Here is a 19526-nt window from a genome sequence, read left to right as displayed (position 1 = left end):
TCCTTGAATGTGTAAGGAGGAGAATCCCTCAAGAGTATTTTCATTACTTAGCTTGCAAAATTTGTATTAGTCCTACTTCTGGTCTTAAAAATGTCATCGAGAGATGCTAAGTGTAAGATGTTAGCTTTTAGTGGATCAAAATATTCTATTGTAATCTCTGTTGATTCAAATAATTTATTTATGAATAATATAACAAATGAAATGGTTCTTAGATTTGTGCAATTGAATTATTTACAAGAAATAAACATATCTCAATATAGCAATGTTTGTCTGCTGAATGTAGTGGTTTATTTTTCAGCAGCTAGGTTGCTTCAAGTTGGCCCTTAATGGTGTCTAGTAAATAGTAGCAATATTGCTACTAGGGTACCAGCAATAAAACTACAAGATTGTACAAATATACTACTGGGGTACTATTCGTCATAATGCTTCTCTAAATCTCATGTTTTATCTTAGGTTAATTTAAGCCTGACTACACAAGTCATGGACCCTTGGCTATTTAACCTGTGGGGGATACCTTACCTTTTAATAGGTAGTTCTAAAGCCAAAACTGTGAAGTGCATAAATGTCATTAATATCATTGGTTTCACTGCTAATGCAGAGTATAAACTATTAATAAAACTTAAATACTCTGTTCTGTATCCAACAAAAAGCTCACATTGTCAAAAATGAACATTTTATACTTTATGAATCATAAATAGGTGAGAAAAAAAAGAATAAAAAAAAGCCATTTGTTCTATTTATATATTTTTCCAAATTTATGAATATTAATAATGTATTTACAATGTTGTTTATTCCAATTTACAATGTTAAAATGTATTTTCAATGCGCAATTAAAATAAATAAAATGCATATATTAATATTGGATGGAATGGAATGAAACTTTTTTTTTCTAGCTTATAAAAATATTTTTATAAGGACTAGGAAAAACTAATACATCTTGCATTTTTATATTAGCAAGGACTAAAGTTATTTTTACATTACTTGATTTAAGTACCACTACACTGGATTCCTTGGTATCAGAATTTGTATTGAATCCAATTAATGGAGTAATATTATCCATAGACTCTTTTCCTACCGACCTTCTCATATCTTTCACCACCACTGGTGTAGAATACTCAGCAAAATGAAACTTTTGCGATCACTGATGCATAGTAATCCATTTTGAGGGTAGTACAAATTATGTAACTTATACTACTTATAATACAATGATGACTTAGTGAAATGTTTATAATTTACATATAAAGTCATTAGTTCACAACTTAGCAATTTCACTTTTAGAAACCACTTTTTTTTTTTATATAAAAAGTATGTATAAGTAATGTAACAGTAATATGTCTAATAGGCAATAGTTGTGATGAACATTAATTTATAATTTCATTCAATATAATGAAACTCACTAAATATACAATTATATTACATCAATACAAGCATGCATTTGCAATTAAATTCAATAAATCGATGGATTACTTCACAGTGGTGCTAAGTATATCTTTACTAAGTTTAGGAAAACACATTTAGGAAAATTAAAATTTTTTAACTGAACAGATTTTGATTGTATACCTAAATCTGTTCAATCAAAATATTATTGGAAGTTGTAATTTTCCTAAAAGAGAGAATCTTTAATTGTATTTTCCATAAAATTAGTGAAAATGCAATTAGTACTACTGTGAAGTAAGCTATCGTTGTGATGATAACATGTAGAGAGCATCAGATAAATATTAGTCATCCATTCTCATTATTTTTAGCAGGGTGTATCAGCTTTAACCTGCTTATATAGACTATAGACAACTATAAACATATAACTCTCCAACCCTGAAACAAAGTAAATATAAAATATTGTAGATAATAAAATTATTTCTATTGTAGATATAAATATTTAACAAAAAAAAACTAATCCTAAGTACACAATGTTTTTCATGTATACTTATTAAAAAACAATATTATTTTTACAAGGAATCAAGATAAAAATTTGATAATGCTGTTCTTGGAATAAACCTTTGATTAAAGTTTATCACATTTCATTACAAATTTGACATATTTTCATTGCATTGGGATTATTTATTTTATATGAAGTAGGAAATATTTAAAACCATTACAAACCACAAAACCCACTGAGTTTTAGGATCTTAATGAAAATCCATTGGGTCTCATGTTATATCCAGTGTCTTATTATTGTAACAACTTTGACATGATTTTTCACCATGACCATTAGATGATTTAAAAAAATATAGTATGCTCTAAGTATAAGAAATTATAAGTATGATACATTCTATTGCGAATACCTCTATTTTGTTTGGTGTTAATCATTTTTTCCTATAAATATACTATAAATAACCTGATTACACAATACAGATATTGTTTTAAAAGTTTTTATAATCTTTTGGAAATACTAAAATGTTTTTAAATAAAGAGTAGTAAATAAATATAACTATATAAATATAGCAGTAAATAAATATAGTAGTAAAAAAATATTAAATAAATAGTTTGTTGCTTATGTTCATAAAATAAAATAAGTTGCTGTTTTTAACAATATTTATCATTATTTTGTTGTAGTTTCAGTCTTCCGACCCCGAGGTTGATCCATGGCTTTACAAATATAATCATCTACGGGTGGAGGGAGATGGTGAGCCCCACACACTTTATATTGGGATATGCTCGACTTTCTGGCATTTGCCATCTTATAATGCTGTAAGGCAAACAAAGATAATTGTATTTGTGTATATATCACCCTTAGATTAAGTTGTATATATAATTGTATATGTTTAAATAAATAAAATAGGAGGTAGGAAAAAAAAAATTCTGGCATTTGCAAGCAACCAGAAGAAGAATCAGACATAGAATGAGACTAGGAGGGCTGGATCAGGCTGGCGTACTCTGGAGGAGACGCCTGAATGGATCTGGAGGGGCTAAACCTACTGGATGGAGCTGCATAAGGTGCAGCCTTATCAGTAAGACACTCAAGCGTTGGGCTGCACCACAGTCTACATTTCTCAAATTTATGCTCCCAAAAATCAAATAGATACCATCAGTTAATTGTATAATGAAAGAAAAAAAAAAAAAAAATTTACATAAATTGTTGATTATAGGCAGCAGTGGCATAGTGAAGCCCAGCACAGTACACCACTGCTACTCTACCCTGTATGCCAGAAACGGCTAAAGAGGGGGTTAAAAAAAAGAAGATATGACCAAATAAAGAATAGTCTACTACAGATGGACTTGGAACCGTGTCTGAGAAATAGAAGTATAATACCTTATTCACTGAGTCACCCTGCTGATTTCCTATTTTTACAACTGCTTAATCGGTATTGGTGCTTTACTGTATATCACTGCTGGAGTATGAGAATATTTTATTTAAAAAATATGTATGAGTCAGGTATCCCGCTTGTGTGGTGCCACAATTATTCAATATTCTAACCATTAGCAGACCGAGATGTCAGAAAAAAATATTAATATAAAATATAAAATTTTGGAAATAGGAAGTGTTATATTATGGTTCATATTAAAGTAGTTATCATCTTACTCATTGTTTTATTTTAATAACAAAATAAAAAGAATTAAAAGTAGAAATCTTTGAACTAATTTTCTATCACTGTTCAATGTGAAGAACCTCTAAATATCACTCAATGAATTTTGTGTTATCCTAAAATTTGTTTTATATCATTTTTAAATTCATAAACAAGGTCATAAATAATTTAATATTTCCATTTTAAGCCAGACTTACCAACATTTATCAGTTGCAGAAAGATGTCAATGACTTTATGACCAATCATTCGGACAACGAGGTATATTCCAATATTGAAGAATGAAAAAGCTATGACAGCTGTCTTCAGGACAAGCCATGGTTCAAAGAAAACACTGTCTCTCTGTAACATAATATTGAAAATAAATGATTCTTAGCAGGTGCAGATCCCAGTATACAGTATTGTATTGCTCAGGACCTATATAAGGTCTAGATCAACATGTGGTTCTTAGAAGATAAAACAAAATTGACATGTTGGTTCTTGAGGTTCAGCAATCAGCCATTGTACCATCAGAAGTATTTTATCGTAATATGGCTGTTATTGTTATATTACTGTTAAATTGTGATATAAAATTATGACTTTGAGATAGTCTGTTTATGAGTATATAGCTTCATTTCATGAGCTTCATGTGACTTTTATAAGTTAGTTTGGTTTTGAACAAACATTGAGTATTTACTAAGGAAAAACAAAACTTCAAAACCAATACAGTGTCTGAAAAGTTTTTTACTGGCTTCTATGCCTTTTCTCCCCGAAATAATGACATACACTATGAAAAACGATAATTATAAACCATTAACTGAGTCTATGTATTATTTCCAAAATAAAAGTAATAATTTCTTATGGGATTTACTTCAATATTAAAATTATTATTTATTGAAAATATTTTCATATCAGTAATAATGTTTCATGTAAAGATTTATATTTTAAAATTATAATTCAAGATGGCGATATTTTTAATGGCTCAGTATCGTGAAACAAATGTCAGTTTCGTAGTAATGTCCAAATCAAATTTTTTCATATTTGACATGAATGAATGAATATTCCTTGAAATCAGATATTTGTAAGAATCTTTTTAAGTCAATTTGTGTTCTATAATGTGGCACGGGTTGGAAAGGGAAAATAAGATTAATGTTTCGACTTTTGTTCCGAGGTCTTCTCTTCACAAGTGATGGGATGTGATTGTTAGATATGAACGTATAAATATTGGGTTTTAAAATAAGATTGTAGTGTTTTTCAATTTACTCCTCTCTGTGTTTATAAAATCATGTTTACTTGGTCAATAATGTTTACATATTCTAAAAAAGGATTAGTTAAGGTGCTTTTATACATCAGTTTCAACCGAGATTCCTTATCTTTAAGTGGTATTTTGCTTGCTCAAAATGGAAGAGAAAAAAATTAATTTTCATCATTTAATGATTTTTTATTTCTGAAAAGGAAAATCTGCTGCACAGTTGGTTAAAAAATTGTCAGTTTGTATGGTGATGATGCATCAGGAGAAAGCACCGTCCCTAAGTGGTTTGCTTTGTTCAGAACCGGAAATTTTGACTTGGAAGACGCAAAGCACTCGGGGCGTCCTTCCACTGTTGATGACCAAATTCAAGCATTGGTCACTGACGACCCTCACTCTACGACACGGGATATCGCAGAAACGCTAACATATCTCATCCGTGTCTCAAATCATTTGTATCTCATAATCGCAAAGGCATAGTTTTCCATCACGATAACGCCCGTCCTCGCGTGTCTTTGCAGACCCGGCAGAAATCACTTTAATGCGCTCGAGGAGTGCAAAACGCAAATAGAGGAGTTCATTGCGCTAAAATCTGAGAAGTTCTTGGATGACGAAATTAAAAAAAATTACCTGAAAGATAGCTGTATGTTATAAATCAAAATGGGTCATATATAATTGATTAAAAATATTTACAAGAATCTGATGTTTTTATTGGAATCTCCAGTAAAAAACGTTACGAACTTATTTTGCAACCCAATATTTGCATTAGGGTAGTGTTTAAAACTATTAAAGGAGTTATATAGTAGTTCCGATAATATTAAATACATGACGAAGCGCTTGTGAAATGTACATAAAAAAATTAATAGGATCAAATAAGGTAGGTGACCCAAATATGGCCTTGGTCCTATGCCTAGAGCTGAAAAATAATATAAAGATGGGATTACTGAAAAAAAAAATAGTTAGCATCTGTTTCTAAATGACAATATAACAGAACAACAGGAGGTTATGGAAGAACGGTTTCTGCGATTCTCTAGTGTACTCGTAGTTAGCTTTGAAGTTTAAGAGTAGATGTTGCTATTTTTGAGCTATGTTCTCATGTTTCTTGTGAATAATAATTGAGCTATATGAGAACCAGTTGATGATTTCGATGGCTATTAATCTCAACTCTCAGGATATTACTAGGGTTTTGTTTGATAGGAAGTGAGTGTATCTGCAAAAACAGGAGGTTACCCTAATATGTCCTATCGATTCCTAGGTAGACCATATTAGAATACCCTTTGTTTTTGAGCATATATTTCATCATGACAGTGCTAGTTTGTTATTTGATTGTTTATTAACTGTTTTGAAGTTTGTTTCTTTCCAAATGGCTACTCCACCAGTTAAGAAAAGAGGAAAATGGACAGTAGGCAACTAAAAAATGCATTGAACGCGATGAAATGAGGAATGTCATGTACAAAGCAACTGAGCTGTTAGATGTGTGTCAAACTTATGCCCACTAATTGTGTTGTGAGTATGACAGCTGACTCCACAGGATGTATGTATGTCCAAAGTGTGAAGAGTAACATAAATCTATTCACATGATACAGCTATCTTCTGCAATAAATTCCTGTGCAATGATTTGAATCTTGTTGAAATTGAATTTTGATTTTTCCTTGATCACAAAATAAAGTTGACTGTGCTTTCTGTATATGGGACTCTTGATCTTAATATGACCTGGATAATGGTTTGATTGATCGCCCTAAATTCCTTCTAAATTGTTTTCCTGATTTTTTTTTAAAAGTAAATAGATTACTCTACCCGTAGGCAAACTTTGAGGCCAGTTGATTGGATCATGAGCGGGCTGCTGTTCAAACCTCTACAGGTTTGCCACTTGGCACAAATCCAAGATGCTTGGTAAACAAAGGAAGCAAGAAACGCCGGTATCCACATGCTTGTTTTTTCTTTTGAATTTTTTCGGCTCTATCATTCGAATCAATTTAGTTTTGCTATAAAAAGGAACAAAATAAAGATAATTGAAATGAAAAGGAAACGTAAATATCATCAATGTAGGTTGTAGAAAGCAAACATTCATTTGAATACATAATATATAGATTCAACCTTTGTTATGGAATTTTTAACAGAAACCTTTTAATTTTATTACCTTGCCAAATATTGTCTACATAAAAATCAAAAATAGACTGATAAAGTTGGTTAACAAGGTTTGAAGCAATATATTTACACGGAATCACTAGAATTTTAAAATGTATTACCATGAACAAGAATTAATAAAGAATGAACTATATAAAGGTTGGGGGAATTCTTTAATTAAATAAAACAGCCAGAGCACAAATATTCCTCTGTTTAAAGTTCTAAAGCAATGCAGGCTGAAAACAAATCGACCTTTGATTTGTGCCCTATAACCGACAAACGACGGGTCGGCCGCAAATGCTGGCCAACTTGTACCAGCCAATCCAAGTAACCCAATCCACACACTAGCTCATGGGCAAATTTGCCATTGTTTGACAAACGTGTATAGACACGTTTAGGTAGGCCATATTTGGGCCATCTACCTTACTAAAATAAATTAAAGACTCCAAGAAGTTTTCTATAAATCTTGGAAAACATTCAATCGCACCTGAGCGTTCCAATTGATTCCGATCCATCAGATCTCATATTAAAAACCAATGCCAATGTTATTCAGGTAAATAAGAGAAATTATCAAAGTCAATCATCATTCTCAATATTCTTCAAATCTACGATATTATCTCTAATTGCAATATGAGAATCAATGATTATAGGAATATTAGTTTTTGTTTACTATCGGTAATGGACAGTTAGATTTCACGGATTTATCTCTATTACAATCCTTATCGTTTGTTTTATGATGGCAGAAGTGACATAAGCATTTTTTGTTATTGAAGATAATCGAGGATTATATCTTATCAACTAGGACCCTCCGCTCCCCCATTCCGTGATTTTAATAGCTTTTACCAGAAGCAGCTATTATGAACTGATTAGAATTTTAAAAAAAGTCTGCCAAATACACAGGTCAGTATAGTAATCCATTTCTATTGGGTAGGGACACAATTATCTACCTACATTTCAAGGTTTGAGAATCATTTTTATTTTTTTAATTTTTGAATAAATTTGATTTGTCGTTTCGGAATAAAATCTAAGGGAAGAGTCGAATTTGAAAAATATAAATGTCAAAAAAATAATTTTGTGCTTGCGAATATATTAGATGGAATTTGAGAAAAATGATACTCATATCATTTTAGCACTAATCCTTAAATTATGTTTTAATTTGACGAGCTGTTTCCAAATATGATATGCAGGGGTGGTTTAGAGTAGTGATCATAAACTTTTATCGTAGCACCCTTGTCGGGCTAGCCACAATTATCCTTTAAACAGTTGAATATGTAGGAAAAGAAGAAAAAACAGTGCATATTAAATGCTCGAACTGGAAGATTATTGATTGAGCGTGTGTATAGATGAATGGAATATGGTCCGGGTGCGGTCAAAAAAACTCAAATAGTAGATAATTGTACTATTTTATTTAGCCAACGTTTCGCCCCACGTTGCAGGGCTTCGTCAGGGCTGTTTTGACGGCAGTCAAAGACAAAGTGCTGGAACATTTATTAAAACAAAAATATCAAAGGGACTTTATGTATAGTTATTTATTTATTGATTTATTCGACCTCTACCCCTAAGGATCATTGGTTAATCAAAAGGCAATCACTATATTCTGTTGTAGTATAGTAGCTTTTTAAAATAACCATTAATTTTTTTTATTTCGTTTTCATGGTCTTGAAGGATCTCATTCATGCTTGTTCCTATCATGAGTTGTTTCATAGTTATTACCTAATACTTTTAATAGGTAATCAATAATAATAGATATTTAAAAAAATAATATAAATAAAAAGTACTTCTGCTACCCATAAGGTCTCTTGAGTATTATTAACACCTTGAACATTTCTAAATTATATGTTTATTGCTAAGCCTAAATGGCCCACGAGTGCTAAACGTATCATAAACAAAAAGTTGATGATTTTGCCATATTATATAAATGGATTCTTCTTTTGAATTAGAAAATCGTTGAAAACATTAAATATAACTACCACGTCACCCTGTCATTTGCTAGAGGCACTGCTAGTGTAAAGGACATTAGCTGCTAGTGAACTACTAATTTAAGGAACTCGACTCACTTTCAATATCTAGAAGAAAGGAATCACCTACGGCCAATGTATCGTAACCTTTTTCAAGTGTTTTATTTTTTATTTTAATTTAAATTTCAAGTTTTATGAATTGTACATAAAATTCTATCGAAGGTAAGCCAAACACAACCAAAATGTGTTATTGTATTGTAGAATAAAAAAAAAAAATGAGGATTTTAATCTTAATTACAATTAAATGAGCACTTTAATCATAGGCATGAAGTATTTTGGTCGCATTTAAACTTATTTTTGTTATAATTTTATGAAGAATTAAAATAACTTTAAACTTGAAAAAAACGATGCAGTATTGATTACCCGTGGCCACCCCAGGACTACCTTAATCTCAGGGAGTCATATCTCAGCGAAGAGATAAAGAAACGTAAAAATATTCGTTTCCTGAGTATAAAGCTTGCCTGCAATGGGGAACGCAAATATTAATTCTGTTGTAAAGATACCACTAGATTTTCTTGTATCGACTGACAGACGTAATGGAGTACGTGAAAAATGGATTTCAAAAGATTAATTTCAACGCGAGTAACGCTCAAGTGGCTGGTGAGTATATGAAAAATACTCAGAGAACTGTGTATTTATATTATGGTTGCAGATTTTAATGTAGCAGCTAAATTATAATTTTGATTCGATTACTTAACACTTTTAATTAGTTATATCACATAATCAGTTTTATCTTTTTGAAACTACAATGGGAAAAGAAAACGACCTTAAAAAGCAAACAAAAAACAAAACAAAACAAAGATAGTAAATTTTGCTGATATGCCACTTTCCATGGAAGATATATAAATCTTTACTTTTTTTCTAATTGCGAAATTATTTATAGATATTTTTTAATTCTTCAGGAAATATAGTTCTTACCTTATATGTTCCGTAAAGGAGGCAGGCAGAAAATGCCAAGTTTCCGAAAACAGTCATTTGCAAAAACTCGTCTCTGAAAAAAGCTATGAACAAAATAAAAGTTAGTATAACCATGATATATGTAAAAAATCTTAAATTAAATTTGTGTTTTTGGTTAACATATCCAATACTTTACATCAGAAATTTCAATTTGTATTAAAACTTGAAAATTATAATACTTTCTCTAAATTCTAATTTTAGGTACGAATTTCGATATTACAATTTTTTTTATCACGAAATTGCTTGGGCTTCTAAAAACATATCCCGTGTTGAATGTTCATGAATTGACAAGGATCATGGAAAGTGCTTGTAAATTGATGTTTGATATACCTGAGGAACAAAAAAGGGTCAATCAAAAAGAATATTAATGTTTAAATTATAAAAATATAAGTAATAAAATTGATTCTAATTCCCAATTATCTAAAATTTATTCCTAAAATATTTTTAAAATAAGTTGAAGTTCATATGGAATGTATTAGGAATGTAATTAGTACTGTAATGAAAAAATACAACAGTACTTAAAACAATTTTTTTTTAATTTAATAAAAAAATACTTTAGAAAGCAACAAAACTCAAGATAACAATTTTTACTGATAAACTACCGATAATATATAAATCTTTATTTTTTTTTAATAGCAAAATCATTTTTAAATACTTTATGCCTATTCAGGATTTGTAGTTCATACCTTATACCGGAGCAACTTTAAATGGCTCTCAGTTTCGCTTTCTTTCCAATCGTAAAGGATAATAGGGACCAAAATTTTGTGATGAGATAACTCCTCAAAACGTCCTGAGAGTACAATATTGATCGCCATATTTTTTTTACCAACAAGCTTTTGATAGCGTTAAAATCCGCGTTCAACGAAGATCTCCGAGAGTTCCACCACCCTCACAAACTAATATGATTGTTTCAGATGATCTTAAACAATATCGATGGTAGCATTCTTGTAGGTAGCAGCCTAAGCAGCGATTTTTCTATCTGAACAGAATCGAGATAGAATATTCACTGCTTCGGTTATTATTTTGAGAGGATGAGTAGTTTAGTGTATCTGTGGTACGAACTGATGTTTCGAAATAGATAATTAGAAAATTAATGGTTGCTAAGAAGAATCTATTGGCCAGTCTTCGATCCGATTTTAAACAAACATGGAGATTTCTCAAGAACCAGATGTGTCTCAAGACTGCGCAGGTGACGGATTCAGAACGCCGAGGAGGACTTATCGACATTGGGAACGGCGAGATGGAGAGAGAGCTATATAGGATGTCCTCGGGAGCTAGATCTACGCAGTAAGTATCTTATTTATTTGAGGTTGCAATGGTAACATTTTATTTATTATATTTGTACATAGCAGTGGTTCCCAATCAATTGAGGTCTGCGGACCACAAAGCCGGAACCGAGTGTGGCCCAACCTTACTTAACCAATCCTACGACTCGGTTAAGGGAGGTTACCCATGCAAAATATTAGAAAATTTTGGATCATTTGTATTGTACATTTACCTGTTAAAACCTCTTAGCGCGCACAAAAACAGTAAGTTAGATAATTAATAAAATACTCTTTTTTTTTTTTAAATACTTTTTATTTATTGAAAGATATTACAATCTGCCACACAGTTGTGGGCACTAGGTAATAGTAATGAATGATTTATTCATACATTCATACTAAAATAAAATAAAATAAGAATACAAATAAATAAATGAATGAAAAAAAAAAACTCTCTTAAAATATAATATACAAACAGAAGGATAAACAAAATGAATATAATGAAACAATGTGTATGAAAAAAATAAATATATAAAATAACGTAATGATAAAATAATATAATATCTTGTCAGATTTACACTCTTATATACAATATTTACACAATCTACCAGAGGATCCCTGAGCCCACTCTATTCCCCACGTGTGAGGGGTAGAGCAGAGCTCAAAAGATCCCAGCGCATCCCTCTCGCCGCATCACTGGTAGTTAGCCAGTGGAGGCAGAGCAAGTGCGAATAAAATACTTCTAACAATAAATCCTCAGAGAAATATGTGTTGTCATATCCTCACGCAGCACCTCAGGACTCTCGGAGCCCACCTGTTGGCGGAACACCGGCTTGGAACCACTGATATAGTCCTAGTTGCAGTAGATTTTAAGATAACAAGTTATAACGTTATTTACTGTATATATTTCTACTCAGATTTACTTATTTAAATTTTATTGATTTTACTGTTTTAATTATATACTTGGTCGTTAAAAAAGCTCCTTGTGCATCAATTAACTGTTGACATTAAGGGGCCCCACACACTAACAGTTGTTAGTAATTCACTCAAATCCATCGATGTAAGACAGAAAGATTACACACTTTCCTAGAGGTTGCGGTAACTCAACGCAGTTTCATTAATGTGTCCTCGCACACGTGCATTGGAGAACGCAGTGTTAGTTTCAGTAAGCTCGTAACAACAGCGGTCTTTTGTTTTGTTGGGGAGAATATGGTGCTCACGACTCTTTCTCCAATATTCTATAGCCAAACTCAGCAGGGTTTCCACTATATGGAAAGAATTTCCGTTTTAGAAAAAAATCATTGATTCAGAGAGGAAAAAAAAAAAAAAAAGGAACAGTTCATAGTATAGTAAAATTATGATTTTGGTAACAAAAAGAATCAGCTTAAAACTGGAAAGTAAGATAATAAGTTTTCACCGATTTCCATAGTGAGCTTAGTATATAATAATAATATTACTCTTAAAATACATCGACATTTTTTGACTTTTTACTGCATTTAAAATAATTAAAAAAATAAACACTTCATTGAATTAATATCGATTTATAAAATTTAAAGGATTAAATTTTGCGTTGAATGATTGCTATAACATTTGATCAAGAGCTGTTTAAAATCGATGGTCAAGTAAGTACTCAATTTTTCAAATGTTTAAACTTTTTCCGTTTTTGTAAACCTTCCTCTTCAATCGTAGCTTTATGATCAATCTTATCACAAAAATTCATAGAATATTAATTTATCATTGTTAAATATTGCATTTTATTTGATTACGCAGATTTAATAATGAGTTTTTTATTATTTAATTACCCTTACCGCGGTATTATATGTAAGCAAGTTAGATTATCTTCAACTATTATAATATTTATTCTTATAATATGGATTGATCGCAAGGTTGTAATTGAAGAGTTGCAAAGTTTATAAAACGGAAAATTTGAAAAATCAAGCGATTTGAAATCATCCCTTGATCAAATTCTAATGATGTGATAGTCATTCAACGCAAAATTAATTGCTCTAATTTGTGTAAATTAGTGATTTTAATTAAGTGTTTAGTTTTTGATTTATTTTAAATGTAGCAAAAAAAGCCAGAAAATTTCGATGTTTCTTCCTTGATGCTCACCACGAAAAACGGAGCAAACTTAGTTCCTTCTTATTAGAGCTAGAATAAGTCGATTAAAACAATCTCCAGCCTTTTTACCTGAATTTTTTCATAGTACGGCCCTTTTTTGATCTCATTTTACTGGCCTATCCAAAATAAAAAAAAAATTCCCTTTCATCAAGTTAATGCCTTTGCACATCTGATCTTAGTTCGATCTATTTATTTAAAAACCTAACATAAAATATATAATTACTTTTTGTCTGAAAAAAGGTATTATTGTGAAAAGTGGTAGTCAACATAGATCGGCACTGAACTTTACTCGTATTTTTTATTTTTCACATGAGATTTTTTATTTTATTTAATTAATATTTATTTTCTTATGTACAAATACCACTCGTTTCAATTTAGAAACCTAATATTTGTTACATTTGGATTTAAATTTCTTTTCTGGTCTAATAAGCGTTTTCTTGTTATTTCCTGTTGTTTAGTTTGCCTGAAAGAAAATAAACTGCGCTATTTATAACACAATTTGTATCCTTACGTATTTCTCATAAATCATGAGTCTCTGCAGTTTGTCCAGAGTGAGCTAAACAAATCTAAAAGCTCCATTAATTTTTACCTTACTAAATTATTTGTATTTAGCCACACAAGGATGTATTAAAATGCCAAAAATGAAGAAAATGGTCAGGGTTGTGGTCAAAGAGAATAAAAATAGTTAACAACCATTTATTTTCCACCGCCCCCCCTTTATAGAGCTTTCTTAGGGCTGTTCAAGTTGATAGCTTGGGGGACTTATATTTTTTGGTTCTATATAATGATTCCTAAACACCTTTTTATGCATATTTCATAAATGATATAACTTAGTAATAAATCCTTTTCAAGTGTAATTTGCATAAGTATAAGTTTTTTGAGCGAACCTAATGTAATGATATATGCTAAATATTTTATTTATGAATCATACCTGCATTGAAGGTATCAAAGTAGGTGATATGCTGTTCCTTGAAACTCTTGTATTCAATAACTACGTGGTATATGAACGCTGCCAGAAAGATCCCACCTATTAAGAACTAAGCAAAAAAATATATACATATTTTGTTATCCTTAAAAATGGAATATTAAAAATCTGTTTTAAAGTTACAAAATAATAAAATGCAAATAATCATGCAGAAGTATTGAATGTTTAAATATCAATAGGGTTTATAAATAGGGTTATAAATAGGGTTTATAAATAGGGTTTATAAATAAATAAAAATAAATCAAATTGGCACTGGGCTACAAACTCCAAGGACCGGGTTCGAATCCGGCAATTGAAGGTTATTTATTATTTTCTGTAGCTGTGAGTCTGCCTCTTGAGCCAGAGTCCTCCTGGATCTAGCCTCATAAAGTGGTACCTTTAATCGGTTGAAAATGTGGTGTTCCAACGTGATTCTTGAAGATACAGTACTTCCTAAGAAAGTACTGCACCCCGACCCTTCATGAGTTGCAGTATAGATCTTTAGAAATGAGATTGAGGTTAAATATTTTAGCCTAATAAGTTTATTAAGCACAATAATCTGACCTTCATGAAAGACTCAAAATTATTCTTCATATAAGAGTACGTGTACATTGCGTATGTACGTTCTTCTTCCTCCTTCAAACGTCCTTCAGGGTCAATAAACTAATATTATTTAATTTTGTTATCACTGTGATTATTTAATTACTTTAATCATTCATAATGCTTCTTTTGAAGACACAAGCTTATTTTAGTTCTACTCAGTGTCTGTTACAGATCCGTTGGTTAAAACTGAATAAATTAGAGTAGAACTTAATTCTGTGCGTTTTACAGAGGAATGAATCTGCTTTCGAAAAGCTTTGCAAGTTTAGAGGCGCGTCTGTTATCAATATTTTAGTCTCTTGTCTTTCTAGACTCTTAACCTCATATTAAATTGCATAGTCTCTTTAATTTATATGTCCAAAATCAAAAATGTTGACTTTGGGTTCACCTACTCTAGCTCTCAAATATTTTCTCTTGGCCTCGTCAAATCAGCCAGAGTAATAAAAAAGTAAATATAAATAGTAAATATAAAAAATAAATTGAACGGCTTAAAGGGATTGATGTATTTTAGTGATAATAATTAAAAAAATCACGGTCCAACCGAAGGAAATGTTATCTAAATCAATCACAAAAGATTATATAACTGCAGTACATATCGTTTTAATTCAAGGCAATGGCTGACTTATATTTCATGATATCTGAGAGAACTATCATAAATCTATTTTATGCACTCCTGGCTTAAGATTAGATCATATTCAGCTAAAGAAAAAGGACTTGTTGCCAGTTACTCTCTGACTGCCTCATCTATACCTCATTTTCTTAGGTAATTATTTACAAAAACTAAATATAATAGGATAATAAAAAAAAAATAAAGAAATATTTTCCATAAAATAGTTCATATATAACAATTAATATGCTTATTTCCCCCGTTTTGTTGGTTACAAAACATAGAAAGCCAGTGTTTGTGTAGAATTAAAAATCTTTACATTAAAAAACTTACACACATATCATTGATTTATATTTACATTAATATATATTTAGTTATTTTGTGTTTATATCTAGGGGTTGTAATTTTCGATTTATATGATTAGAAGGTTAAATGAGTTGGTCCCAGAATAGAAGAAATTATGTGTCAGTTTATGCATGTAATCCTGTAGGGTGTGTATATTTAATTCAGTGTGCATTTTGAATATTGTGTAATATGAACAGTTACTAATGATTCTGAGAAATTTATTTTGAAATATTTGTATTTTTTTTATATTGGTTGAACTAGTAAAATTCCATATGGGACAGGAGTAAGCTAAGATGGGTCATAGTACTGCTTTATGTATTATTAATTTATTTCTATTGGATAATGTCGATTTTTTAAATTAAAATATGGGTACATTTGATATTAATTTTTTCTTGCTTTTTTCAATTTCGAATCACTGTAGTAGTTAAATAATAGTTTGCTATCTAAAGTGACTCCTTAGTATTTACCTGTTTTGAAAAAGGGACCTGGGTATTATTGATGGAAGTATAGACCGCCTTATTGAAAAATGATGGCTACTATTTTACCAATATTTAAAACTAATCCACATTTTTTGAGGTATTTAGATACTTTTTTGAAAGCATCTTTTGGCCTATTAACGATTGTGCATGTCTTCCTTTATCAAAACCAATAATTGAGTCAGCATTTGGAAGATTACCTTTACTGCTAATGAGGAAAAACAAAACTTTTTACCATCCGTATTTTGTTTGGAAAGGTGGCCGATTAGTAAAAAAAAAAAATAGTGAAAAAAAGATAGATAAAAGAAAAATATAAATGAAAAAAAAAAAGAGAAATCAATCAAACGGTGATTCACTTATGTATCATGAGATCATATGAGATGACTTCTCATAGTAAATAAAAGGAAAACAAAATGATAAAAAATCAAATACAATTAAACTAAAACGTAATAAATGAACAGATATAATTTCTGCTAGTGTACATATAAACGAAGATCTAAGACATAAAATACAGAAAATATATAAAGCTTTTTTGAAACTTTCAATTGTTATTCTTCCGGAATTGGGTGGACAGAAGGTAGTCGAAGATACGGGTTTTGAAGATTGGAAGGGTGTTAGAACTACGGATAAAGGAGGGAATAGAATTCCATAGGGAAGAGCAACGGATGAGGAAAGATCTACCAAAGGCTGCGGTTCGATGGGCACTTACATATAAGTCTGAGGGTCGTGAGCTGGTATTGCGGGAATGTACTGAGGACTTAAATTGAAGGGTATCTGAGATGTAAGATGAACGGCGGGATTGGATAACTTGATAGAGAAAGGAAGCAAGGAAATATTTACGACGGAAGGAGGGGTAAAGCCACTTCAATAATACTGCTATAACTATTATGGCTACAAATTTAATATACTATAGAGCAGTTTAAGAAGTTTATCTTCGTAGGAGTAATATTTTTAATGATATTCGTCAAAATAAATTCACAAGAAGTTGATTTATAATTGTTCGGACATAATTTTTTATTTATGTAAAAATATATCTTAGGAACCATAAGACGCACAGATGTCTGCCAGCACTCAAATTGAAGCTAGTTAAATGTTCTATAATAACTAGTTTATAACGTTTATCTTTTTAGGAGTATTAAATTTTATGATATTTGACAAAATAAATTCAAAAAATATTAAATTCTAGTTTGATTAATATTTTTGATTTATGAAAAATATATCTCAGGAACCATAAGACATGCAGATGTCTGCCACCACTCAAATTAAAGATAGTTTAACGCACTATAAAGTAGTTACGACACTTTGTAGGAGTTGTAGTTTTCATGAGAGTGGACAAAATAAAACGATTTATAGTTGTTCGGGCAAAATTTCGTATACATAATTCATATTCATATGCGAATATCATAAAAACTAAACTGGAAAGGGGAAATTATGCTATATTAATGGAATTTTATCAGACCCATAGGTATATATGTGAGAATTCAGGAATTAGGCCGAAAAATATCAGATACGTGTCCGAGAGTTCTTGCCGTTGCCCTCTAGGAGTCAAGAGAACAAGAAAATTAAATAGTTTTAAAAATTATTTATATATCATATTCCGCCTAGGCTGTACATGTATTTACTGGATATTATATATTAATCTTCTTACGATTTTCTTTATTTGTGTACGATATGAACAAAAGATTTTTTATTGGATTAAATGAGTTCAAATATATACAAAATCTAAAAGTCGCTTCGAATAAATTAGACCAAAAATATTTTATTTTGGAAAAAAATCGGTTCAGATTCGTTTTTACCGTTTTTTGAAACCCTTTATTACAAATTTTCACAGGTATATGAAGCAAAAAATGAAAATTTTTGAGCTTGATTTTCGGAAGATATTTTTTCTGCTGATGTGTAAATTCGTAACTCCTCACAATGATATCCAAATCAAACGCAAATACAATCTTGGAAAGGTAATTTCTGCTTTTTCAACCTTTATGAACATCTAGATTTTTTTTTATGGGAGAAAAAGCAGTTTCAAAACAAGAAAATTTGTTCAGACGTTTTATTTATTATCTCCAGTTTAATTACGAAGGTACAGTTCCGTGCCTCTCCCAAGTTTCTTGCAGATTAGTGGCATAGTTATTGCAATTTTGGGGAAAAAAAATGTAAGATAGGAAGCGATTTTTGGGATTTAGTGTTCATTTTAACTCATTTAATACAATTGACATTATTTTTTGTTATTCTACATCTGAAAACAAATCAAATAGAATACTATTCAACCCGACTGACCTAGTAAAGTGGGTCACATTAATTTTCTATGCAGGAATACAGTTGATTTTCGTTTTTCATACCTCAAAAACCCTTAAAACAAAGTTTTACTGAAAATTTTCGCCTTTCTGATTTTTTTTTTAAATTGCAAAAACTTCGGGACGATGCCACTAATCTGCAAGAAAATTAGCAGAAGTTTAAATTCATGATATGGTACTTTAGTAAACAAATCAGAACCGGAGATATAAAATAAAAGTTTCGAGATATTATTATTTGCATTGCTTTTGCTCTCATAAAAAAAATGTTTTTTTTTTTTTTTTGTTCAACTTTACTGTAAGCAACTTTTGGTTATTGTGATTATTTATACACTTAAATTTATTCAATACAAAAAACAATCTCTTGTTCTTATTCTACACGATAAAAAAAAATCAAATAATAAATATTAAATATATGCAGAGCAAAAGCGGTATACGATAATTCAATACAAATTCTAGAATTATTTAAAATATTGTTTTTTATTTATGCGTTTCTTGTCGTTCTTCAATATCTTTGTCTTTCCACAGGCTTATGAAATGTTTGAATTACTATTTTTATTCCCGGAAATGTGTTTTCAACCTGGAAAAGATATTTTTCCTCTCGTCTCCTTCAGTGCGCATTGATATACAGAGTTAAATCAAAATCGTTTGAGACATTTCAAGAAATATTTGGAGAATCTATTCTATACAGTGGCACTTCCGGCCAGTCGATTTCATAGAAAAAGTAGTTGTGACATATAAAAGTAGTTCCAGACATATAGCGTCCTAAATACGAAATTACAGTTTCGTATGATATTTCGTTTTTGAGCTAGGCTGTCCAAGTACACACGCATACTTGCAGACCGTTTTTGAGCTAGGCTGTCCTAGTACACAAGCATACTTGCAGACCATTTTTGAGCTAGGCTGCCTAACTACTTACGCATACTTGCAGACCGTTTTTGAGCTAGGCTGCCCAAGTATACAAGCATACTTGCAGACCGTTTTTGAGCTAGGCTGTCCAAGTACACACGCA

General features: G+C 30.7%; 2 protein-coding genes across 3 annotated transcripts in view; one reads left to right on the top strand and one right to left on the bottom strand.

Moving 5' to 3' along the window:
* Positions 1–1259: 1259 nt before the first annotated feature.
* LOC106687057 (uncharacterized) overlaps positions 1260–19526 on the bottom strand; it is a 20939-nt gene continuing 2672 nt past the window's right edge. Inside the window, exons 2-5 of one of the 2 annotated variants that reach the window (XM_014430731.2) lie at positions 14166–14271; positions 9813–9895; positions 3722–3863; positions 1260–1812 (exon numbers count right to left, since the gene is read on the bottom strand). In XM_014430731.2, the coding sequence (XP_014286217.1) occupies positions 1742–1812; positions 3722–3863; positions 9813–9895; positions 14166–14271 (402 nt within the window). In that variant the 3' untranslated portion in view covers positions 1260–1741. Of the gene's footprint in view, positions 2687–3721; positions 3864–9812; positions 9896–14165; positions 14272–19526 lie in introns of both variants that reach the window. The other variant, XM_014430732.2, reaches the window with a different exon arrangement.
* LOC106687052 (uncharacterized) overlaps positions 15492–19526 on the top strand; it is a 34550-nt gene continuing 30515 nt past the window's right edge. The window contains exon 1 of the mRNA XM_067044963.1: positions 15492–15561. The gene's annotated coding sequence lies outside the window, so the exon portion shown is untranslated. The remainder of the gene's footprint in view (positions 15562–19526) is intronic.

This window comes from Halyomorpha halys, unplaced genomic scaffold, assembly GCF_000696795.3.
Source record: "Halyomorpha halys isolate HHAL.00 unplaced genomic scaffold, Hhal_1.1 Scaffold910.1, whole genome shotgun sequence".
NCBI classification, from domain to species: Eukaryota; Metazoa; Arthropoda; class Insecta; order Hemiptera; family Pentatomidae; genus Halyomorpha; species Halyomorpha halys.
Note: the sequence above shows the minus strand (reverse complement) of the source record. Positions and strands in the feature narration are given on the sequence as shown.